Source organism: Cyprinodon tularosa, unplaced genomic scaffold (assembly GCF_016077235.1).
Source record: "Cyprinodon tularosa strain WSP-4 unplaced genomic scaffold, ASM1607723v1 ctg15, whole genome shotgun sequence".
In the NCBI taxonomy this organism is placed as follows: Eukaryota; Metazoa; Chordata; class Actinopteri; order Cyprinodontiformes; family Cyprinodontidae; genus Cyprinodon; species Cyprinodon tularosa.
In genome coordinates, this window is record NW_024038331.1 from 418,561 (window position 1) to 445,289 (window position 26,729).

A 26,729-nucleotide genomic window follows, 5' to 3' on the forward strand; every position below is an offset into this window, starting at 1 on the left:
TGCTCATGCTGCTTCCATCTGATACCGACTGGATGCAGAGCAAAGATTTTCCAGCAGCTTCCCGAGTCTCTGCTCCCATCTCCATCCTCTCTTCATCCCCTTCTCCTGTAACATCTAAAGCTTATCCTGTTTCTTTTACTTCCGTTTGTTCCCGAACAGGATGTGGCACTCTATGGCTCTTCTCCTCTCTGGACTCTTCGCTTTGATCAATGGTGAGCCTGACTTCATCTCTCCTCCTTATTCATTCAGGTTTCTGGTATTTCATTGGAATATAGTAGTGTGGGGTATGTGTTTTTTTTTTCATTTTTAGTTAATTTTCTATGTATTTAAAGAGAAACAAAGATTTTAGGAGGAGAAAGGCAAGAGTACTGCTCACCTGTTTGCTTGTCTATTGACATGTAGAGAGTTCAATTAGATTGATGTATTCTTGTTTGTCTGGAGACATACACTATATTGCCAAAAGTATTTGCTCACCCATCCAAATTATTGGAATCAGGTGTTCCAATCACTTCCATGGCCACAGGTGTATAAATTCAAGCACCTAGGCATGCAGACTGTTTTTACAAACATTTGTGAAAGAATGGGTCGCTCTCAGGAGCTCAGTGAATTCCAGCGTGGAACTGTGATAGGATGCCACCTGTGCAACAAATCCAGTCGTGAAATTTCCTCGCTCCTAAATATTCCACAGTCAACTGTCAGCTGTATTATAAGAAAATGGAAGTGTTTGGGAACGACAGCAACTCAGCCACGAAGTGGTAGGCCACGTAAACTGACGGAGCGGGGTCAGCGGATGCTGACGCGCATAGTGCGAAGAGGTCGCCAACTTTCTGCAGAGTCAATCACTACAGACCTCCAAACTTCATGTAGCTCAAGAACAGTGCGCAGAGAGCTTCATGGAATGGGTTTCCATGGGCGAGCAGCTGCATCCAAGCCATACATCACCAAGTGCAATGCAAAGCGTCGGATGCGGTGGTGTAAAGCACGCCGCCACTGGACTCTAGAGCAGTGGAGACGCATTCTCTGGAGTGACGAATCGCGCTTCTCCATCTGGCAATCTGATGGACGGGTCTGGGTTTGGCGGTTGCCAGGAGAACGGTACTTGTCTGACTGCATTGTGCCAAGTGTAAAGTTTGGTGGAGGGGGGATTATGGTGTGGGGTTGTTTTTCAGGAGCTGGGCTTGGCCCCTTAGTTCCAGTGAAAGGAACTCTGAATGCTTCAGCATACCAAGACATTTTGGACAATTCCATGCTCCCAACTTTGTGGGAACAGTTTGGAGCTGGCCCCTTCCTCTTCCAACATGACTGTGCACCAGTGCACAAAGCAAGGTCCATAAAGACATGGATGACAGAGTCTGGTGTGGATGAACTTGACTGGCCTGCACAGAGTCCTGACCTCAACCCGATAGAACACCTTTGGGATGAATTAGAGCGGAGACTGAGAGCCAGGCCTTCTCGTCCAACATCAGTGTGCGACCTCACAAATGCGCTTCTGGAAGAATGGTCAAAAATTCCCATAAACACACTCCTAAACCTTGTGGACAGCCTTCCCAGAAGAGTTGAAGCTGTTCTAGCTGCAAAGGGTGGACCGACGTCATATTGAACCCTATGGATTAGGAACGGGATGTCACTTAAGCTCATATGTGAGTCAAGGCAGGTGAGCAAATACTTTTGGCAATATAGTGTATGTTCTCTGCCTAGATGATATATTATATCAGGCAGACTGACACCACGACAACAGATGCAGTCTGCAGAAAGATCCCAGCTGTCAGAATATTTCATCATTCCAACATTTTCTTTATGACCACATTTGCACACACATCAAGTCCTCCTCCTCCTTGCGGGAAATCACATCAGTTTAATGACACATACAGATCAGCATCTTGCATCTCGCCTTCCTGTTGCTGCAGCTGAGAAACTGTGTGTGTTTCGGGCTGACGAGGGATGACAGAGCTGAGAGGCGGTCGGTGAACTTTCCCTACAGGCAAAAGAGTGGCAGCATTGAGATGATGTTCGGTTTAAGTTTGCGACGAGACTGTAGATCAAACAGTGAACCGACATAAAAGACAGGAGGACATGTAAAAGTTTCAGACTGTGTTGCTGCAGCCTGAGAAAACTCTGAGGCATCCAGAGCTTTACCATCACTGTGAGCGGCTTTGAAGCAAACTGCCTGGAGTGTCCCTGATGTTCCTCTCACTTACTTTGTCATCCTTCTCCTTTTTTAATGCAGAAGTTTTTAAAATCACTCCCAAATTCTAAGTTTTGCTAGCAATAAACCTTCCCCCTCAAAAGTTGACAGAATGTTGTGAAGTTTGTGCTTGCAGATGAAAAAAATCTATCTATCTATCTATCTATCTATCTATCTATCTATCTATCTATCTATCTATCTATCTATCTATCTATCTATCTATCTATCTATCTATCTATCTATCTATCTATCTATCTATCTATCTATCTATCTATCTATCTATCTATCTATCTATCTATCTATCTATCTATCTATCTATCTATCTATCTATCTATCTATCTATCTATCTATCTATCTATCTATCTATCTATCTATCTATCTATCTATCTATCTATCTATCTATCTATCTATCTATCTATCTATCTATCTATCTATCTATCTATCTATCTATCTATCTATCTATCTATCTATCTATCTATCTATCTATCTATCTATCTATCTATCTATCTATCTATCTATCTATCTATCTATCTATCTATCTATCTATCTATCTATCTATCTATCTATCTATCTATCTATCTATCTATCTATCTATCTATCTATCTATCTATCTATCTATCTATCTATCTATCTATCTATCTATCTATCTATCTATCTATCTATCTATCTATCTATCTATCTATCTGCTTCACAGAAAACCATGAACAATATTTATATATTTCCAGTCTTTTCTTACAAATTACCTTCTGCAGGGTCAGCCTATCTTGTCATCTTTCAAAATGCATCTCAACGTCACCATTAAGTGTTATTCAAAATTTATTTTGTGAGCTTTTTTGGTTCGTGTGATATTGGAGAATGGGTTTTAAAATGTCTGTGGGTTGAGTCCTTGACTTTGGGATGTTTTATACTGCTATGTTCAGCTGCTGATCGTTTTGTCTCTTTTCTATTTGGTACTTCTATTCCCCTTTGAGCAATCTGCATCTACCATGTTAAAAAAAGGTTTAGAAAGAAAAATCTCAAGAACATATAAGGACATTTGACTATATTATACATAAAATTCTTTAAGATGCTTATATGAAAATTATTTATATGCAGTGTAGCAAGGTTGTAAAAATGGTGGGTAATGGCTGGTTTATGGTATTAACTGGCCAGAAACCTTGATGTTTAGTTGGCTTAACACAGAAGAAATAAAAGAAGTTCATGATTTGACTGAAAGTAAGTGAAAATAGCTGCCAGAGTTAAAAGAAAAACAAAAATACCTTCAGAAAACCTTGGAATCTACTATTCATGCGCAAACTGAATATATTTTCAGAAATTCTGGATCCATTGACAGAAACAATTAGAACAGATCTTTGAAAACTTTGAAAACAATAATTACACCCACAGCCTCACATTTTAGCCACAGACCTGAAGATCTACAACTGCAAAAGGAAAAAAACAAAAAACATTTGATGATTATTATTTAGTTCTTGCTGGGGTCAGACTTTTGGATCATTCAACGTCCTACACATCAACAAAGACAGAAATTCAATAATTTAAAATTCCTGTTTTTGGCTCTCTCTCTTTGATTCACTGTGAAGCAAATTAATATTTTTTACTTTAGTCATCCTTGATTATGTTTAAGCATTTTTCTAGCTTCTGCTGCACCTTTAAGCGCCCATGGGTGTCTTAAAACAAGCTTTATAACTGTACTCTGATTGGACTTCAATGTTTTTCTGTTAAAAATACAAAAAAAAAATCATTCTAAAACAGGAAGAAATTGTACAGCAATATAAATGTGTTCAAACTGGCAAGAGTAATGGTTTAATCTAAAATATATTTTTTTTGTGACAGTGATTGGTCAACCTGGTATAGCTGTAAAACAATGCTTATGGCTGTTTGTGTTTAAAGGCTATTTTTTAAGGGTAGAAAGTGATCATTTCCAGAGATTTGCTTTTACTGTGGTTTTCAATCAAAAGGTCACATTAATTTGTGGTTCTGAAATAAAAAAAATATAAAAAAATGTAGTGAAAAGGAAAAGCGAGTGTAAGCCAGTTAAACATCAATGATTCTAAAGTCAAATTTGAAAATAAAAGTCAGGTACTTAAGTATAACACAATGGCCATCCTACACAAAGTCATGGTAGCAAAGCCTACAGCTTGGGTTGACGTTCATGAACTGAACATTTCAGTAGTAGTTTATGTAGACCAGGGGTCTTCAACGTTTTCTAGGCTAAGGACCCACAAACTGATGGCGAGATAGACCGGGGACCCCCTAATTATATATATTGTATGAAACTGTGTTATATCAAACTGGTCCTATAGTCTCTCTATTACATATGGAGTAATATAACAAAAGTAATTTCTCCCTGGGATTATTAAAGTATTTGTGATTTTGACTCCTGGTTGATGGGACAGGTGTTGTGAATGAAACGGTGCCCAGCTTCAAAGAGCTCCTGTGTGTCGCTGAATTGATGACTGAAAGACATCTTCTGCCTCCATTTATCTGTTTACGGCAGTGTGTTGAATTTATTGTAAATGTGTATTTAAAAACATTTCAATTAGTGGAAAAAATAATGGGAAAGAATGGGAATATAAAAAAAAAGGTCTGATCAACCAAAACTTTCGCGACCCCCATCCAGTAACTCCGTGGACCCCCTGTGGGTCATGGACCCCTGTTGAAGACCTCCGAATTGTGGAGAGAAAGCCCAAACACCTGGGTGCAGCTGGAGACTTGACCTCTTGTTGGTGAAATTTAAACGCATTCTGAAAGGAGTCAGATAAACGTCATCTTACTGTTCTTCTGTGTTCCTGCCAGCAACTACTATCACCAGAACAGCTTCGATTGTCTGTGACAGTTGCACTTTACTCAAAGTTATTAGCATGGGTTTTACCTGTCAGGGTTTATGTAATGTAGGTGACAAAACTTTATTTTCCTATAGCTGTCTGTTAAGCAGCTACAACTACAGTATAAGTAGCCTCTTTTCAGAAATAAATATGCAACTGGGTCATTTGCAGGAAGAGAGTTTAGATTTAATACAAACTGCTGACATCAGGAGAGACTTTGTATAGATGGAGAACAAATACAAATTCAAACACCTTCAGTAGAAGAAGACCTTTTCTGATAAACTTAATGCTTTCATGCAACATTCCCAGTTGTCTTGATGGTCTGGCTGTTATCTCCACAGCATATATCTTTATCTCTGCCACAGGGCTCAACTTGTTTTCTAGCTTTTTATATTTGCATGGCTAATATTAATATTAATATGATTTATTTTCATATAATATGATCTTTTTCTGTTATATATGCACATATTTTCTGTTTCTTTTTAGAAAGGTGGGATTACAAAAAATATTTTGTTGCTAGAACAAATTAAATGAAGATTTTGTTGATTTTTTATTTGTTAAGGATATTTAGGATTTTACATTTTTGGGCCCACATAGTGTGATGATAGAAACTTAAGGATCTCAAAAACCCGAAGTGAGACAGAAAGATGCATTAAGTTATGCAAAACAGTTTTTCACTTTGACCTCCAAGCGACTTGTGCCCTGATATTGTTTGTTAATATTTATCAAGGGTTCTTTGAGTTTCCCTTTAAAGCTCTTTTTTAAATTCCCTCTGGATCCTATTATTCTGTTATAATTGTTAAGTAATTTATTCTAAGTGAAGAGCAGGATTTTTACATCATGCCTCCTCCCATGATAAAGCACCGGATTAATTTCTCAATTAAATTTCCTATTTCACCCCATTTAACATTTTCAGCGTAGTCGCATTTCCCTAAAATTGACCTTATATGTAAAGGTTCATTTTCTCTGAATAAAATGTTCTGATTAATATCTATTACAAACGACTTTTGTCTTTGGGTGTTATTAAATCCCATTTCTAGTTTACTGATTGAGGTTTTCCTTTAATGTTGTAATAATCTTTGTTTGAGATTTTATGGGAGATCACACAGTCCTGCTTTGCTGTCTCTGTAGTGTCGGTGCAGGGGCCTCACCAGAGGAACCTGCTAAAAAACCTCCTGAAGGACTACAACCGAATGGAGCGGCCAGTAGGAAACGATTCCCATCCTCTGAAGGTCTACTTTACTCTCAATTTGATACAGATCATGGATGTGGTAGGTTCATGCAAGCATTTGCTCTAATTACATCTCTCTTTGTCAGACTGTATTAATCCAACATTATGTCTTTTAAATTTAATGTCTCAGTTTTTTTTAAAACAGTCTTTAATGTCTTTGGACTGGATATTACTTAAGAAATCTACAGCTTGCTGACTAAAAGTTGCCCTTTAAAATTGGACTTTGATGAATCAGCTCTTCTTAGAGGATCTAAGAACTTGTTAGGGATGCAGAGCAATCGGCTGTCAAAGACTGAAATCAGATCCATGGCTTTGGATCTGTGGGCTATCCAGTTTTAGTTTTGGCATTAAATAGTTCACTTTATTTAGTTACCTGTTTAGCTTGATGGACCTTTAAATAGGTTCTTATCATGGAGTTCCACAGGGTTCTTCTCTTGGCCCCCTATTTATTTTTTGATGTTTTTCCTTCCTTTTGTTAAGGTTGTACAGTGACATCACTGTTTATTCCTGTGCTGAAGAGATTTAATAATTTTATATTATATATTTTTTTTCTTTTAAACTCCTGTGTGTTGGAGAGTCCCACAGAACTGTTTGGGAAGACTTGGATTTTACAATATGTAATAAATCTGTGCCCCAAATCTCAGTTCGTCAGACCCATTGTTAGACTCACTTATACAAGGGATGTTTGATGGTAATTTATCAACTGAATATATTAAAAGTGCTTTCTTCGTTATTAATTTTAAAGGAATGTTTTTAAATAGAGCATTTATATATTCACTGTTGAAATATTAAAGGGATGTTTAGTTTTTCTTCTCTCGCAGAGAACTGGGATTCTACTTTTAGCTTCCACAGTAAAATGTCTCTGGATCGTAAAGCTTGCATAAAAGGCAGCCTTCGACTAGATTTTTTTTAGGGAGTCCCAACTGATCACAAGAAAGAAAAGAGCTTTACAGCTATAAATGTTCACTAACATGCTTAATTAATTCTTCCTAATTTAGTTACAGCCATCGTATGCATGAATCAAACTAATTATGCAGACCATGGAAACTTGAAGCATGCCTTGTTATTCTTCATTTGTTATATTTTAAAATCTGCTGCTACTTTCCAAAAAACTTGTCTTTTGATTCACAGATGACATTATTCAAAGAAAATACATTGAAATGTTTTTCAGGATGAGAAGAACCAGGTGTTAACCTCCAACATGTGGCTTCAGATGGTAAGGACTGTTTGTTTCACATTTCTGGTGTTCTAGCTGTGCAGTTTTTATGAACCACATTATATAATCTGTAACACCCCAATTAAGGTCACAAGACGCGCCGTAACCCAGTATTTCTAAATTTAGAGCTGGAAAAATAACAGGTCTCTCTTTGAAAAGTACCAATTAAATGAATGCTAATTGGAAATAAGGGGAGAAAAACCTACAAACAAAGCAAGTCTTTACCTTAATTTAACTGTGCAAATGCATTAATTGTAAAAAAAAAACAGACTGTTCAGCCTTGTTAAATTGGACAATTGTTGGCTCTTGCACCACTAAAGTGTAATCTAAAGTCACACAGCAGATCTGATGCCATAATGTTAGAAAAGCTGTATCTATAGTCTTGTTCACACCATATTTCTGTGTGTTGTAGAAAGACCTTTACCAGCATTCCCTATAATAACTATTTTTCCATCTTACATCATTTTGCAGGGATTATTATCCACTATGTTTTACAGCATTGCTTGGGGTTATTTAGGGTTTGTAAACACTGGTTTCTGCACAGCTCTCGCAATGTCCCAGATCAGCAAATTAACATTTTAGCATCTTTCTTTTGCAGCTATTGTTTTGCAGATGTGCAGCTTTAAAGGCTCGACTTTATGGGAATGTGTATTTAAAGCAAGCTTAAGCTTGATAAATAGCATTACAATTGTAAAAAAAATATATATTATAAAGCAGAATCAATGTGGTTTTCTCAAATCCAAACCTAACCCTTACCCTACCATGCAGTTTAAATAAAACTTTGTTATTCGGTTATAATTCAGCTTCCTGGATGGTTTCCGTTATTTTTTATTTTTTTAGATATTTGATTTTCTTTTTGCAATATGTCCAAGAGGAAACACACTTATTGAGGTTTAGTGATAATAACACCAATAACTTTAACCTTAATATGATTACCATGGACTAAAGAGCTGGGAATATAAATCTTTGGTCTTTTACGGTACCAGTGAGCTTTACACCATCTTGATTTTATGTTGAATTTCCTAGGAGATTATCTTCTGGGAAGACTGGTAATGATCCTTAATGATCCTTAATTAGACAGTATTTAATGTTATTGCTGATGTTTTCCCCCCATGACATTCTTAACATGCAAAGCTGTGTGCTTCAAAACAGTTTTAATCGAGCTCAACACACCTGCTGATGATACAGGGAGTGAATCTGATTAATGATTCTTTTTTTGTGTGAATTTAAAACCTTTTTTAGGACCTTATCATTCTTATCATTTCATATCAATCACTTATATCAATTAACTGATTATATACTTTTTATTTAAGACTGTATTGGTCTTCTCAGTAAAAAGTAACAATAGTAGAAATTAATATACTTCAAATGAAGACAAATGCTTGCTGGCTGTAACTGTTGATGGTGCACAAGGTTCTCTTTAGAAATTGCTGAAGAATAATTTTTGCTGCAGTCTTTGCAAATGTTTAATTTTGTATGCTGCTGTTGTATGGTGTGAACTTTCTGAGAAGGCATGCAATGTTCACACATGTTTCAACTGCATATTAGATTCCTCTCTTAGATCTTTTTGTATATTTCTATTTCTGATAAGGCTGAACTGATAATAAAGTATCTCTCCTGTAAATCTGCTGGTCCGTATAATCTTATCTGTGGGTTTACAGAGTTGGTACGATCACTACCTGCAGTGGAACCAGAGCGAACACCCTGGGGTGAAAAATCTTCGCTTCACCACCGATCAGATCTGGACTCCAGACATTTTGCTCTACAACAGGTAAAACACCTGAACACAAACCTCATACACACACACACCTGCACATCAAAAGGTTGTGACATTTCCCTCCCTGTCCTCCCTCAGTGCAGATGATGACTTCGACTCCACGTTTAAGACCAACGTCCTGGTGAACTCCAGTGGCTATGCCAAGTATCTGCCTCCAGGTTGGATTTTCTCTTCCTGTACCTACTTTCTTCATAAACCATAAACCTTTTTTAAACCTCATTACAGCCACTAAATTCAAAGTACTTCATTCATATTTGTTGTGATGCATTTCCCTTTTCTACAAATAAGAATCAAGATTGCAAATGCATTCATTGTTACTATATTTGCAGCTTTTATAAACTAAATCTCCGTCAGATTAGACAAAAAGCTTGCTTGATCATCACTTTTTAAAGTTTTCAACACATTTTCAGCTGAATTCAGAGCTCGGCATTAGATCTAAACCTTTACCTTGCAGCTCTGATTACATAACAAATGGATTTTCCCTGTTAGCTCTCTTATATAGTGGTGTTATGCATCTAAACTGACCTGAGTTCTATCTTCCTGTTTTTCCAGCTTTCTCTACATATCTTGAGTAAACTACAGCAGTAATTATTATAGCTCACTGTCAGCAGTGGCTTTGTTTTTGCAATGCTTGAAATAATGGGTCTACCGCCATCATATTTTCCCACCTGAGCTGTAGTTGTCTGGAGCTACTCTATAGTTACCACAGCCTTCTTGGTTACTTCTGTAATCAGTGTGTCTCCAGAATAATTATACTCTTTCAGTTTTCATATGATAAACTAAACAGGGCTTTTTGAAACATTAAAAGTTATGAAATCTTGTTTAATATCATAATGCCGCTTTAAATTTTTGCCCAACATCATGCCTGACCTGTATGCTCCCTTCTTCTGTCTTCACAATGCTATTTGTTCTCTAATATTCTCCAAAAAAGTTTTACAGCCTTTAAAGAACAGGAATTTATGTTAAGACTAAACAATTGAGATTATCTTTGGTGACTTAATGAACTGACCTCTAAAAGAAATTCAGAAGGTTGGACTATATTTTCTACGTCACAATGATACGCTACTGCCTGTATCAATGATTGTGGTTACAGCATGGCTAAAATGTAGAAAAGGTGAAGTGGTGTGAATACTTTGGCATTGCTCGGTACTATGCATAGTTCAAATTGTTTAAATTCCCTCTTTCTTCATTCTTTGTCTCTTACCTCATTTCCCTGAGGTGCAGCGTCTCATCCTGCAGGCTCTGCATGCCTTCTTGTTTCTACATTTGACATAAATATTTCATCAATATAAAAACAGCATTGGTATTCATATAAACTGTTTACAGCGCTAACTTCTTCCTCCCTTTATCTAAACCTCCTGTTGCAAAGGTAACAACCCCGTTGAGATTTCACAAGTCTTTACTCTGTGTTTTCCCCGGCTGTTCCAGATTAAAGGAGCCTCAAAGTGAGTCCCATTGCAGAGTCAAGAGGTTAAAGCTTCAATTACCCACTACAGTAAAAAGCATGGACATCGTCCAGCTCATGGAACAGATTTACTGAATCATTGCTGCTGAGTGTATTTATGTCTCCCCTATGCTGTGATTTAGATCAGAGTCAGCAGAGGGAAGGTTTAAAGGAAAAGCTCAGGTGTGGAAAAGAAAGAGGAGAGATTTTTGATTGCCTGATCAATGACACCACTGCAGTTAGAGCTGCTGACCACTGTTGGAGCATCCTACTGACAGTAATTAGGAGACTACAGGCATCCTGGGTCAAATGCCAGCTAAATTCATTGGGACAACTTGTAAAAATTGATACATGGTCTTAAAATGAGTTCATCTTTTATTGTAGTAGTATGATCTCATACTACATTGTGGTACATTTATTTATTAGGGAAAAACATCCCATGTTAAGAAATTATTGTCTTTCCAAAATCATTGATTGATGTTACCCAAAACAATCCTTATAAATCCTTATTGTAATGCTATGGTGTCTCTGTAGAACTTTTTCCTTTTCTTATTCACTTTTCTCAGTACGTTTCAGTTTCTAGGAACTTTTAATTGGTAATCGATCAGTTTCTGTTTTTCAGCGTTATGAAATAATACGAATCAAAGGCCATTTAGCCACTCGCCATTGGGCTCCATCAGGTCATATATTTATCTTGTTCCAACGCACCGTAGGAAGGATAATAGAGGTGGAAAAAAACCTTTAAAAAACACTGATGAGAATTGCTACAAAGTGTGGCTATTGTAGAGCAGTCTGCTCTTCCCCACACTCTGTCACGCTATCTACACGCCAATTGAAAAATAAATGCTTTTCTTCCCTTCCATCTTATAAACATTTAACATGGGGAATTTGCAAAACTTTAACTATGTGTGCACTTTGGTGCGATGAGAGTAAGATGAAATGATTTTGCCAACAAATGGCTGTTTTGGGTGAAAACCAGAATAAATACATGACAAAGTACAGTAAATAACCGCTTATGCCGTGGGACTGATTTTCTTTCAAATGCATTCTCTTGAGAAATCTAAACTGAACAATTTCTGACATTATAGGATACTATTGAGTACTCTTAGTCTGGGTTATTTATAGCACGATTTCTAATTACTCTACCAAGTTTTTTTCCATAATTACTAAATTTGCTCTAACTCCAAGTTAGTCTTTTAAGACTCTTTATCATTATAGTTACCAGGGTGCCAATATGTGACTATACTACATATCTTAGGTTTCCATTGCATGCCCAGTTGTGGCTGCTTTGCTCTGATTGATGACATTTCAAACAAAAGTTGCAGCAGGTGTTGGCTCTTATCTCGACTGTGTGCCATTTATAATGGGCAGTCTGCTCTCAAGGCCATGTAATGCCACATGAGGAAGTGATTTTTGCTGTATATTTTTGCCGCTGCTTTGTGACAGCAATGAAAGAAAACTCAATAGGATTTTTTTTTCCCCCCTTCAAGGTCATTTGGTATTGCTGTGAAAGGGGACACAGAAATACAAGGAGAAGCAAAAGGAAGGATAGGTGGATGTTTTTGTCTTATCTGGGTTATTTCAGGTCCGTAAAGGAAGGACTGTTATGTCATTTCTTTCTAATAAAGTAATGTAAATTGTTATTGCTGATCTGCCATCAAAATAGAAAAAATAACAATAACAATAAAAAGAAAAGAAAAAAATGAATTGTTTTAAATAAAATTATTATTTCCTTGTCAGGACTAAGCATTTCAAACACTGCAAAAATGTTATATATACACACACACATATATGTATATCTGCAAAAACAGCTAAACATTTCTCATTGCCAAGCAAAGACTGCATTTTCTAGAATTGAAAAAAACAAACTCAAGTTAAACTGAAAAATAAAAAGAGACAAAACCTTTGTTTTGTTTTAGCCCATTTTTATTACTCTGTATGCTGTTTTTTTATTATAATTAAAATCAAGAAAAAAAGTGAACTGAAAGGAGAAAAAAAATCTAAAAGTAAAATAAATGCTTCTGAGAGAAAATATGTAAATATTTTTGAGAGAGCTTTTTTTCCCTTGGAAATCATTTCCAAATGTCAATTTTTCTATTAATTATTCTATGAAAAAATATTTTCTCTCAAAACCTTTTTGTCTTTTATGACATTTTGTCTCAAATAACATCAGTTTTTACTTTCAGAATTATTTTCAGGATTTTCCTGAATTTAATAAAAAGTCAAAAATTTATTTGTACGTTTATTTAGAGTACTGTCACTTCAGTTTTATGCAAATATATTTCTTTTTTCTTACCTAAAAATCCAATCAACTTAATGGCACTTGATAGTAGGGCAAATAGGTCGTACACTCCTGTTATAGGGAAGAGAATAATCTCTAAACAAAAATTTTGGTTGATAGAAGAGTTTAATTCAATAGAATCAGAATTAGTTTAATTGGCCATCAGTTTGTGCATATTTAAGGAATTAGACATTAGGTCCAGATTTACTATGTTGGTGGAATTTCAGTAATACCTCCCACTACTGTTACTTATTCCTAATAATAAGCAAGGAAATGGAAAAACTTTCTTTGTTTTATCTTTGTTCCTTCTGGTTCTAAATAATTTTATTACTAAAACAATTTGTCCCCATAAACCAAGGGCAAGAACTAATTTTCCAAGACCAAAAAGCCCTTGAAAATAATTTCATAGCATAAATCGTAGAATGCATGCTCTGAAACTAGAATTCATTCTGCTGACTTCTTCTCTCTGGCCTCCAAACTCTGAAGACTCATTTGCGTGTCGACAGGCTCACAATGAATGTCTCTGTGAGCTGCAAGGCTTCTTTGACATTTTGCCTTGGTGTTTGTGTGTGTGTGAATGTCTTAACAGGCCTGATTAATTTTGTCCTTTAAGTACATTAAGAGCCGCAGTTTGCCAATGAACCGCTGTGCGGATCATTGCGATTTCCAGGAATAACACCCTGGGAAGGGTGCCGTGGTGATGCATACATGTGAGGGCATTTATTTTGCATGATAAAAGGCTGCAATCTCATTAGGGCAGTAACTGTAATCTTGTTTTTTCAGCTCCGCTGTGGATGTTTTATTCTGTTGATGCTGATGCTTTGCGAACAGCTGTGTGATGGCAAACGAGGCAGAGCCAATCTGAGGAGCGGAGAAAAGCACCAGGATTTTTATAGACATGTCTTTGATGGGAAGCAGTTTGTTATCTGGTGTCAGCTTTCTTTTCTTCAGGCTGCATACTGAGTTCCAAAACAGTTAACTATTTGGACTGTTGCTGCTTGGCTGTGCAACAGAGTTTAAAAAAATATATACTAGGTATAAAAATAAAAAAGAATAAAAACTCTGAGAACTTTTCTGATATGTGCAAGGGTGATCTGATCCCTCAGTGCCCCCATATTGGTCTGTCTCTGCAGGAATCTGCGAGGGGCAACACAGTCATCTTGTCCATTGATTGTTTGGCTGTAACTCCCTGCCCTCTAATCTCACTTTCGTTTTCTCAGGAATCTTTATGAGTACTTGCAACGTAGATGTTCGCTGGTTCCCATTCGACATCCAAAAATGTGAGTTAAAGTTTGGCTCCTGGACTTATGACGGCTGGCTGCTGGACCTCCAGATGATTGATGCAGACATCTCAGGATACATGCCAAATGGAGAGTGGGATCTAGTCGGTAAGAGGGAGGAAACATCTTGATTTTTTTTTTTAAAAAGAAAAAAAAAATATTCATGAATAATCAGGGACAGTTCCTCTGTTTGCATTCCTTTAGGTGTTCCTGGAACCAGAAATGAGCTTTTTTATGATTGCTGCCAGGAGCCTTACCCAGACGTGACGTTTGTGATTACAATTCGAAGACGGACGCTCTACTACGCCCTGAACCTGCTCATCCCGTGTGTGCTGCTTTCTTCTATGACCCTCCTGATCTTCGTGTTACCAGCTGACTCTGGAGAAAAGATCTCTCTGGGTGAGTGGATCAGTTTTACTCTACATGCCAAATTCATTCCTCAGGAATATGCAGAAAGAAATGACATTCATGAGATACTCATGGCCATAGAAGTTTTCTTGAATACTCCACTTCAAGGAATTATGACTGTGTCCCTCAGCTGTGGTGTATACCTTGACATGGAGTTGTATTATTGTGTCTGACTTGGAAATCCTACCATACCATTTTAACATCCTTTATATGAGGTGCTTTTTTGGGGGGTTTTGACCATTATCTTTGGTGAGTTGAAGTGGTTTGCAGCTGGTATTATAGTCTAAAGATGTGTTTCTGCAGAAACGTGAACTGGTGAACTGTAACTTCCAGGTTTGGAGTCAAGTGGAAGAGCTCTAATATCTTGGTTATTTGCTCATGAGTGGCAGCAGGATAAATCAGAAGATGAATAGATTGATTGCTGCTGCTGTTTTTCACCAAAACCAGTCAGTTTTGATCAGAGGTTTCTCTGCTCCAGCACAGCTGACTTTCATTGATTCCTGATTAACAGGCTTTGGCTAAACTGCAATCATCAGAATCAGCTGTGCTGAAGCTAAAGGGAAACCTCTAAAACCTGCTGGACAGCGAACCTTAAGAACAGTACTTTGTGCATGCCTGGTTTAGATCATCTAATCAGGATGCTTCCAGGCCATTTCTCAGGTATGTTTCTGGCTTACACAGAACTCGTTAGAGGAACTGTCTAACCTGCCTGACATCTAACCTGACATGGGAACTCTTTTTGCTGGAAAGTAGGGCTGAGCAATATGCAGTCTTATCATGATACTGGTTAATGTTATTGTGATAACGATAAAAGCGACGATAAAATTAAAAAACATTACGTCTTTGCAGTTTTTCTTAGGTAACTCTATGGCTGTGACTGCTTATAGCCACCAAAGCATTAAAATCATAAATAATACTCCTAAAGAATACTCGTACTTGTACTCGTACTCGTCGTCTCCCGCTTTATCCGGAACCGGGTCGCGGGGGCAGCAGACTAAGCAGAGACTCCCAGACTTCCCTCTCCACAGACACCTCCTCCAGCTCTGTTGGGGAAAGCCCTAGGCGCTCCCAGGCCAGCCGATAGACATAGTCTCTCCAGCGTGTCCTGGGTCGTCCCCTGGGCCTCCTCCCAGTGGGACGTGCCTGGAACACCTCCCGAGGGAGGCGTCCAGGGGGCATCCGAAGAAGATGTCCGAGCCACCTCAACTGACTCCTCTCAATGTGGAGGAGAACCGGCTCTACACTAAGCCTCTCCCGAATGACCGAGCTCCTCACCCTATCTCCTAAAGAATATACATACAGTATTTAAATTCAGCTTCTTCAGGACATCAGTTCCATAAAGAAGCATTACTTATATCCCTGATCATCCTGCATTGAATCGTATCTGTAAATGTGTCAATGCCCCAGTGGAAAAAATGAATGAAAAAGAATAGAAAATTGTAAAAACTTAAACCTTTTGACAATTCAACCACTGTCTGGAGTTTTTAAGGATCACTGATTCTAATTTATCGTTCAGAAAATAAGTTAGAAATCTTATCATGACGATAAACATGTCATGATAGAGATAAACGGTACAATAAATGGCCTCCCCTACTGGAGCGTGTTTACTGGGAGAGGGATGTCTGGGTTTCTCTCATAAATCTGTTGTCCCTGTGAGGTTGACCTTATATAAGCAGAAAAAAGCAATGAATGAAAGAATAAAATTAGACTAAACATGTGTTATTTTCAACATGTGACAGCAAATATCTAATATAAGACCCATCAACTGGTTCTAATAACCATAATTAAATCTCAGATACCGATGAGGTTTCTTGTAGCACCACATGACCATGGAACACCAACAGAGAGGCATGGGTCCAGTGGTTTGTGATTACAAATGATCATTATAGTGATGCATGTGTTATATTCCAGTGGGCCATCTCTGGGGGGCATTTGGAAATGTCTTTTGGGCAAATATAGCTACTCAGAAGGTCAAGTATTGCCTGCAGGACTGAATTGAATACCTTTTTCTTAGAAGACAGAAAGTTCTTGCTTTGTTCCTTGCATTTGTAAACTGATGGACACTTAGTTTGCAAAAAAGTTTGCTTTTTTAAGAATACCTACCAGCAGATCTTCTGAGCCCTTTCTAATGGAAACAAGATGAATACTCTTTTTAATTACATTGGTAAAGTTATAATACTGGGCATGGTTTAAATGCATCTCAGTATCACTGTTAAAATTAATCACTATCATATTTGTGATCATTTGATTCACTTACCCTATATGTTCTTGAGTGAATCATCTAATAATAATCCTTTATTCCTAATCTCTTGTGTTAAGTAGCCATTTAAGTTGTCGGGCAGTTATGAGGTCCGGACAGTTCCACGGGGAGAAATTAAGCTGTTAAGATAATGATTAAGAGAGCCGAAAGATCATTAGGTTTGAGCAACAGCTTAAATAAGGTTAGAATGCTTTTTATCAAAAGAAACAGCTTATTTTGCTGCAAAAAGTTATATTTTGTTAAAGTCAGAGTGTTTGGACAATACTAATGCAGGCTGTGGGATCTAAGCCATGATCAATCAGCACTAAGGAGCCCACGCTGTGCATAGTAAACATGCCTGAACTGTTATTACAAGGTGGGGTGGATCCATGCTTCCATGTCTTTCTGGTCGTACCTTTTGAATATCACAGCTGACACTGAGACAAAGAAGACCAAGCAACCCTTTTTCTAATCTGTTATTATTAATGATGGTGAACTGCAGCCTCCATTTCTTAGCTGACAGGAGTAGTCCCTGCTGCTGTAGCCAATATGCTTTCAGGCTTGATGTGTGTTTCTTCAGAGTGTAAACATCTCTTCACCATGTCTATATGCTTAGAAGGGCCATTAAGTGTGTGTTTGTATTGTGCAAATAAAATATTTCTTGGTTATAGTTAAGGACTGCATCTGCGATATAACCTCAGCATCTTACATAGTAATTGTCTGCCTGAGGTGGTATTTCTTTATGTAAATGTTTTAATCTGTGCTGGTCCAGAAACACAAAATATCAACAACACGATGGAAAAAAAAAAAAAAAAGAAATGTTTGCAGCATAACTTGAAAGCAATCTGATTCATCCAGGAGGAAGGGTCCATAAGCAGATCAAATCTCCGACTTCAGTGCCCTCAGACCGAGGTTGTGAATATAGGCCGACTTTAAAAGTGAAACATTGCAGAGTGAAGGCACAGGGGAGGCTCAGGAGATAATCAGGGGGTACAAAAGAGGCGAACTGGGAGCGAGAGAAGATGAGAGAGGAGAGGGATTACTGGATATCTACAAACAGGGAGCGGCGGGTGTGGGAAGATGGAAACAAAGTCTAGAGAGGAATTAGAAAAAGGGTGATAGAGGACAGACCAAGTAAGAAACGAAGGAGTGACACTATAATAGGATAAAAATGAAGGCAGTATGCAGCAATATTAAACTTTAATATCACCATCAGCCTGTTTAAAGATCTGACGATCTTGTCATCTCAGCCTTAAAGACTTTGCTATCTTGATTTTACAGACCCGAAGCGAAGACTGCTTCAGCTTTTTAGGAAAGAAAACATCAAACATCTTTTTTCTTGTTCACTCACAGTTGATTGTTTTCCACAGCATTTAGTGTTTGAATTTCACCTTGAATTCAATGAGAAATAAATTAAGTCTTTTGCTTGAAAAGCTGAGTAACTCAGATGAAATAACTACTAACATCAGCCCTGTTTTCACTTAACATCACCTTGAGATATTGTGGTGCTCCATCCTCTCACTTTATTTTAAATTAATAATATGTTTTTAACATACTGAGTGGGAATGAAAGTGGGAGGGAAGCCAAGGCAGCTTTGTCAAAACATATCCTCAACCTCAGTAGACAATGGTTTATACAGCGTTTCTCTAAAGGAGGGAAAAATGCCAAGTCTTACACAAGAGGCTAATTAACCTATCAATATAATTAAGGCTACTGAATTGATTAGAGGCGGGCAGGAAGAGGTACACACTGTCTTCTAAGAAAGTACAGGAATGTCACTTCTGATGGTACCACTTAAAGATCGGATGGCGTTCCTCTAAATTCAGGGGTTTAATTGAATACTTGGATCAGGGATGGTACTAAATGATGTGGAGGTGGATACACAGAGAGAATAAGCTGTGCTTTCCAGCTCTCTGACTCAGTCTGAGAGGATTTTCTTCTGCTGTTTTGGTTTTACATAAACGTTACTGATTAATTTACATAAATCGAACCAGATCTCATCATGAGCCTTAACCGTTTATCAAAACACTGAACACACAAGGAAACCTAAGTCCAATATCGACTGGCTAACGAAGTGCAGCTGAAGTATCAGAAAACCACCTGTGTCTCTGTGTTTACCTGCAGGTATCACCGTGCTGCTGTCTCTCACTGTTTTTATGCTGCTGGTTGCTGAGATAATGCCCGCCACATCTGACTCTGTCCCTCTCATAGGTATGTGAACAGCAGAATTTTTACTTTTTTTTTAGATCAATTTTCACCCTACTTCCTCTCATCACTAAAAATAACATCTTCTTGTTTATAAGCCACTCATCTGGCTCGTCATTCTGAACAAAGCCTTTATCCAAATCCTCCACATCCTTTTTTATGTCCACTTTGCATCACCATTTACCATTAAAAAAAGTTTTTTTAATATTCATTTTCCTAATTTATGACCCCTTATCATCTCTTTTTAATTTCTTTTAACCCCCACACCATTCCTATCCATATAGTGCTATTTATGACTCTGTAAATCCCACTCATCCTCTTCCTCCCTCTTTGAGTCAAGTTTTCCCTCTAATCCACTTCATTAATGACCCTCATCATACTCATCCTCCCATTTTAGAAGTTTTCTTTCACATTTAATATAATTTGATTACAACATCTACAAAGGTTTGTGTTTAGTTCAGATTAATTTGCGTACAATCCAACTAAGGTAGAGCCGTAGATACATAAAGTTGTGCTTAAAAGTTGTTATACACCTCCATTATGGGGGAGTGCTGGTCTAGTGGTTAGAGCAGTTGTTCTCTGAGAAGGTTGCAAGTACCTGGTTCAATCCCCACAGCTGCCCCTCTGGCTCTCTGAGCAAGACCCTTAACCTCACACTGCTCCCCGGGCGCCGCACAGTGGCAGCCCACTGCTCCCCAAGGGGATGGGTTAAATTCAGAGGTCAATTTCTCCAGAGTGAGATCAATAAAGTTCAATTATTATTATTCACTTAATAAATTAACTTACCGTAAGCAATTCAAATAACACAAAACTGAAAAAGTAATAATGAATACAAATGTACTAAATAATAATTCAGTAAAATAAAATATTGATTTTGAATTTTTATTTGAAAAAAAAATTCTATAAAAACAAACTCCCACAAAAATGAAAGAACCTTGCTTAACAATTGTTAAGAGAAAAAAAAATGTAATTGTAGGAGCCATTTATAGTTGTTGTGTTTAGGTATGGTTTGTTTCTGGGTTATTTGTTTTGGGTGGCGGTGACCTATATTCTGCTCTACCACTGGTGGCGGTGTGGAGGGGAAGGCTTTATAGGTAAGACGTGAGGGGGCAGAAAGGGTTTTGGGTGACGGGAGGTCATACGGTTTTTACCGCTTTCTTTGGCACACAATAGCCTGCGTCCTCCGGTTAAACTCTGTTATCTTTCACATTCTCCATAGTTACCTGTCCATCTCACTTGATGTAAAGACCGCTACTCGGATTGTTTGGAAAGTTTGTTCATATACAAACGTACTTCAATAAATGGGAACGCCCATACCTTATATCCTGGTTTCCATCTCCTCTTTTAAGCGTGTTAAATTTCAGATTCCCCGCACCCACAAGCGACAAAAAGGTGGTTGGTAGTCGCTACAGTAATGTTCATCCATCATAAATAAAACCATTTAGACAAAAATACGCTGTGTGCAAGAAGTAATGGGTCAACCAATCCAATGAGGAAATTATATGTGCGCCTGGAAAATGCACCTCTATTTTTGAGCTGTTTCTGCAGGACTGCTGTACTTTAGTTATGCTGTTATTGTCCAATTAGAGGACAGGTTGGTGGCTCTTCTTAAAGGACTAACAATGACTGATAAACAATACTGATTGTCTGATAATTAAAAAAAAATTAAATTAGATTTTGGGAACAATTACCTTATAATGTTCTCCAGTTTTTGACAAAAATCATAGTTTAATAAAAGATTATGTCCATAATTTTAAAACAGTTTATCATCATAGAACTGTTATTCCTCTTTCCCCTTTTTATCCCACTTATCTTCCTCATCCCTCTTTATACCTCTTTTTTAACGCACTTATCTTCCTCATCCTTTTTTATTTCCCTTTCATCCCACCTATCATCATGAGCCCTCCTTATAATCTATTTTCATCCCTCTCATCTTCCTCTTAGATCTTTATGATTATTTTTATCCCATTCATTTCTCTTTATGACAGTTCACCATCCCACTAACCCTCCTCATCCCCTTTAAAACATCATATCATCTAACTGATCCCTCACACACCCTCTGCTCACCTCTGTCTATTCCACTTATTGTCTTTTATCCTTCTTAAAGCATTTTCTCCCAGTCCTAATTACTATCCATACAATTTTCTATCTCTCCTCCTAGATCCCCCTTTAGACCCTGTTCAGAACATTCATCCTCTCGTCTCTCATTACTTTTCATTCATTTTTATCTCACTCATACCTTATTATGCTACCCATTTTAACACCCATTTTAAAGACTCATTCTTTTTCCACCTCTTTAGCTTATTTATAATATACTGTATATTTTTAAATCTTGATTGTCCTTTAAATCCCTGTGATACTTTTCCCAACATCCTGTTGTTCTTAATAATCCATTTTCATCTCAGTCATCCTCCTCGTCTTTTCTATTTATTTTTGTACCATACATATTCTTTTCATCTCTTCTTCATAAATGCATTTCACAATTTTTACTTCTTTTTTAATCATTTTTCTGTCTCTTTTATTCCACTATCATCTCTTCTTAGGGTTCTACTCGTTTCTGTTCCAATGTGCTTAAACTATTTCCAACCCTATTGCACTATACAACAAGCCTTAGAGACAAATCTAACTGAATAAAGTCACATTTAATTAATCTTACCCTTAAATTCAAATCTGATTCTAAAACAGCAAATCAATTCAGTACACTACCTCACCCCCAAAAAAATCAATTTAATCTATTCTTTATCCTTCCTGCTTTGCTTTTTCCAAAGGTACAGTCTGGTTGGTCCAAATTAATGCCAAGTTATTTTCCTGCTGAAACAAAAGGCCCTTTGGTGTCTCCTTCCCCAAATCATCTCTCCTTTTATTTTCATATATCTATGATCTGGTGATTGCTGGCTCATTTATTGTCTAGCTGAACTACATTGATCTGCAGGGCCATGCAGTTTGTCGGGTTTATCACACAGGGTATCATTATCAAACACTCTATCCTACTATAAGAAAATGATACGGTGTCATAACATGAAACTGAAAAAAAAAGTACCCCGAAAAAAGAAGCTGAATTTACAAAACACACCTGCTCACCCTGAAATTTAATGGACTGAATTTATAGCGGCCACACTGCTGAGAATTAACTTTAGAGGGAAGGAACCTCAGCCAGAGACAGATGCAAATCTTTTCTCAGGACACAACACCTTGAGTTTAAAAGCTTAAAAAAAACATCAGCTGCTGCTCTCAGCTTTTTTCATCCTTTATAAAGACTAACTACCTTAATCTTCATCTGTTTGATTTTGCTGACATGAACAGAATAAGCAAGTAGGCTCTTATAATGACATCCGGCATCAGAAAAGTTTAAAATGACGTTATGGATTGATTTACGTCTTAAAAATCTAAATATGACTTAAGTCTTTGACCTCAAAGTGCTTAGAAAGAAATAAAACTTTATTGCGAACTCCAGTAGCAAGAAGGTGTATGAATGAGATGTTAACCTTGTCAGTGTTTTTTTTTTTTTTTCCGGCTAAAATATTAGCTCAGAAACTGCCGGTCTGACTTTAAATGAATCATTACAGGGCTTTCACCTCCTCCTCCTCCTCCTCCTCCTCCTCCTCCTCTTCAGGTCAGTACTTTGCCAGCATAATGATCATCGTTGGGATGTCAGTCGTTGCCACAGTGGTTGTTTTACAGTATCATCACCATGATCCAAACGGAGGAAACATGCCAAAATGGGTAAGGCTGAGCTCAGACACATTAAAAGACACATTTATCATGCTTTTAGTCATTTTGCAGCTGAACTCAGCCTTTCTTGACACGCTCCTTCTGTAACCCCGATTTTCTGCCCAGTTCTCAGGGACGTTTTTATTCGCTCGGAAGTGAACAGTATGCTGCTATGCCACTTTCTCTTTTTCTTCACCGACTTCATTGGCAGTGACTCATCCAGCAGTGGCAGTCTTCCTTCGTGTTTTCATCAAATGCCTCATCGCAAACTACAGCAGGCATGCTTTTCAAAGCACCCTGGATATGTGGATGGATTCAGTTTGACTTGTTCTCTGCTTCTGTTTTTCTTACCTTCTGTTCCAGGAAAAAAGCATCAAGTCTTTATATAGAAAGTTTTTGGGTTTTATTTTCCTGCACTGTTTATAATTTTAACTATACATTTACTGGTTTCTGCGTCCCCCTGCAAAACATGGCTTCAGTTAATGATATGTGGAACTTTGCAGGCTGCTTGTGCATGCTGGTGCCTTCTGCTCTGACACATTGCAAGGACGTTCTGTTGATGGATGGCCTTTGTAGACAATCCAATGGCCAATTAGCAAACTAATTGATGAGATTTAGATTAGTGCGTGAAGTGTGTGCAGTTCATAATTAGACCACTGCACAAAAACAACATCAGTGTCGGAAACCTGACTTGGGAAGATGTTCTGCAGACACTAATTGAACAGTCATCTGGACATTAGGTCTCATTTAGCAGCCAGACCCCCATCTGGATGCTGCTGGGTCCGTCTGCCTGTACATGAGACACATGGGCTTTTTTTCTTTCTATTATGGATTGGACAGAAGGAGAGGAACAGAAGTTTTAAATCCAAACCAATTTGTGCTTTTTTTATCTAATTCTGTAGCTCACTGAAACACTGCTCTGCCGGCTCATGGGGGTAATAAAACGCTAATCACACAGTCCATCTCAGTGAGTCCACAGTTTCAATATAAGGCTACACTTTTAAGTAACTGGGAGTCTCTGTAGGAAATCTGGCAAAGGCTAAAAGAATTTTTATTTTTTGCCTGAGGGACTCTAACCAACCAACACTTGAAACGATGTTAATACAAAGACAAAGCTGCAGCAGAGTAAAACAAACCACAACATTGAAAACAGAGTCAGCATCCAAACCACAGAAGCTTTTAGATCAACTTAATTAAAGCTCTGCGGAGGGCAAGAGGGGATGATTGTAGTGTTTTTATAACAGTGTGGTAGTCAATATTAAAGGTCATTCCTGTAGAGGCTCACGGTGCCTTCAAAAAGTATTCATCCCATTTGAAAATGTTCAGAATTCATCATGTTACAACCATAAAGTTTAATGTTTCTAAGATATGTCTTTTTCAAGTTCAGCAACACAAATTAAAGCAGTTTATGTAGTTTTGAAATGATGATCCATGATTTTTGATGTGTTTTAATAAAATAAGAAAAAGTTTCAGTCCTCCTGATTTGATGGTTTGTCAGACTATGTTTCGCTGCAATTAAAGCTTCCAGTCTTTAGGTACATCATGTTTCGGCTGTCTTTGCTCATCTAGAGACAGAAAATGTTCTTTGCAGAAAAAGCTCATGTTCAGTTTGACTGGATTCAGGATTGTTGACAATAACTCAACCTTGATTGAGTCTTTCTTCACATTGCTGCTCTGGCTGTATGAAGGAACATTCTGATCTAATCTGATCTGCATATTTTCGCCGAGTCCCACACACAGGTTTTACCAGACAACACAAGAACTAATGATTTTTTTTCTTTTTATGAAGTGCAGCACTCATATCTGTGCTGGTAACAGGTTCCACCTGAGCTGTGGATCTCTGCAGCTCCACCAGAGTTACCATTCTTCTCCTATTTCTTGTAATGTTTTGAAAACCTGATTTTCCATCCTTGATTTTTCAGTGCCTACTGTTGGTCTTTGGCAAATGAAATCTTAATTAACCACATTCAGATTTTTGGTTGCAACACGACAAGATGTGAAAAACATTAAGGAGAGTGAATAGCTGTGGAAAGGTTTGTATCTCAACGTCTTCTTTTCTCCCTTAAGGTGCGGATCGTTTTGTTGCAGTGGGTAGCCTGGTTCCTCAGGATGAAGCGTCCAGGGGAGAACGACGATCCAGAACGACCTCCCTGCGCCCCTCACCTGCGGCGATGCTCCTCGGGATCACAGAGCGGCAGCATTCCAAACCCTCCTGATCCAACCCTCCACCCCCTGCACCCACAGAGTCTGACACCTCTCCAGACGGGGCCCCTCCATGCTGGACACCCTCATCTGCAAACCAGTGCCAACAATAACGGGAATCTTCTCTATATGGGTTTCCAGAGCATTGAGGATTCTTCTGTGCTCTCAGAGCCCGTCCAGAGGAATAACATCTCTGTTGGACCTCCCCGGGTGGCTGGAAGTCCTCCTCCTCACCTTCCATCTCAGTTCTGCAGCTCCCCCCCTCCTCCAACTCCAAACATGGACACAATAGGGTGTCCCAGCACTGTCTCTAGTGGCGGGGGGTTTGGAGGGGGAGCAGGAGGGTGCTCGACGTCCGTGATGGGAGACCCTCAGCTGCAGGCTATCCTGGAGGAGGTGCGCTACATGGCAGACCGCTTCAGAGAGCAGGATGAGTCGGAGAGCATGGCTGATCAGTGGAAATTCGCAGGTGCTGTTATTGACCGCCTCTGTCTGGTGGCGTTTAGTGTTTTCAACATCATCTGCACCATCTCCATTCTCATGTCGGCTCCTAACTTTGTGGAAGCTATTTCTAAGGACTTTGTTTGAGGGGGGGGGGGAAACAGGAAACAAAAGACACGAATGAACATTCTGAAGAAAAATTAGCTACAGGATAAAGAATAGATTGGGCTCTGATCCAGGGAAACATGATTTCAGAAAACTGATAAGTTCTGTGATTTGTGATTGCAAAGGACTGGGGGAGCGGAAAGAATCTAATGGTTTTCTTGTAATACATCCTGTTTTGTTACCAAAAAAAGAGAATGCAGAAGATGAAGGGAATACAGAGTGGAGTTAAAAGGGAATTAGACTGTGCTGGGTGCTTTATCAGATTTGTGACAAGGTGAGAACTGGCTTTCATGACTGATTTAAAGACCTTTGCTTAAAGTTAAAGAAAAAAAGGGGAGCCACTGCAACAAGAGGTAATAAGGAGCTTTTTAGGGTAGAGTGAAGACAAGAGTGAAAGAAGAGACAGATAGATAGGCAGAGACAGATAAAAGAGACAAATATGTATGGTTTTTTTTTCTCAGATAGGGGAGACAGCCTCTTACTCCCATAGGTGGAGAAGATACTGCATCACTCAAAGTGAGTTGAAAAGAAAAGAGTGGGAGAGCTGCTTTTACAAGGACACAAAACAAAGAGCAGACACGAAGGACAGACTCTATTCCCCGGGGACCCTGAGAGAGGTAGAGTTTTGGGAGGCTGCTTGATGTTCAGATGCACAAATGATGACCGAAGATCAAGACTGTCGCATTGCACAGGAACTTGGGAGGATCTCATCTATTATTCAATCACAATTCATCTAATGACAGTCAAATTGAAAGGCTTGGGATAATCCTTCAGACTAACAAGCTTTTCCGAGATGAACTTCCATCTCCGTGAGCCACTTTAAATCTCAGACCTTATCTCTGTCAGAGTATTGCCAATCAGGACGCTCTTCAGCAGCTCCCTTGCTCGTCCCGATCTGGAAACTCGAATTAGTCGGTCATCAACAATGCAACGGGCCGTCGCTGTGCCACCGTGGAGGCCAATGAAAATTCATGCACCGGTTACCTAACTGCATCTGGCAGGTTATAATGGACCAACGAAACTCATCAGATTTCATCTTGAAGGTTTAATAACCGACAGGAGATCTTTAAAAGGGCACCAGAGGCAAGAGGAAGGGGATGAGATCACTGAAAATACTAA

At 38.4% G+C, this 26,729-nt stretch overlaps 1 protein-coding gene across 1 annotated transcript; it reads left to right on the forward strand.

Annotated features, from left to right (window-relative positions):
- Positions 1 to 25,600, forward strand: chrna11 (cholinergic receptor, nicotinic, alpha 11). Its single transcript, XM_038279420.1, has 10 exons — positions 1 to 212; positions 6,142 to 6,281; positions 7,413 to 7,457; positions 9,119 to 9,228; positions 9,313 to 9,392; positions 14,180 to 14,347; positions 14,444 to 14,638; positions 19,011 to 19,097; positions 22,705 to 22,814; positions 24,870 to 25,600. The coding sequence occupies exons 1-10, from the start codon at positions 161 to 163 to the stop codon at positions 25,590 to 25,592; spliced, it is 1,710 nt and encodes a 569-aa protein (XP_038135348.1). The 5' UTR covers positions 1 to 160; the 3' UTR covers positions 25,593 to 25,600.
- The last annotated feature ends 1,129 nt before the right edge of the window (positions 25,601 to 26,729 follow it).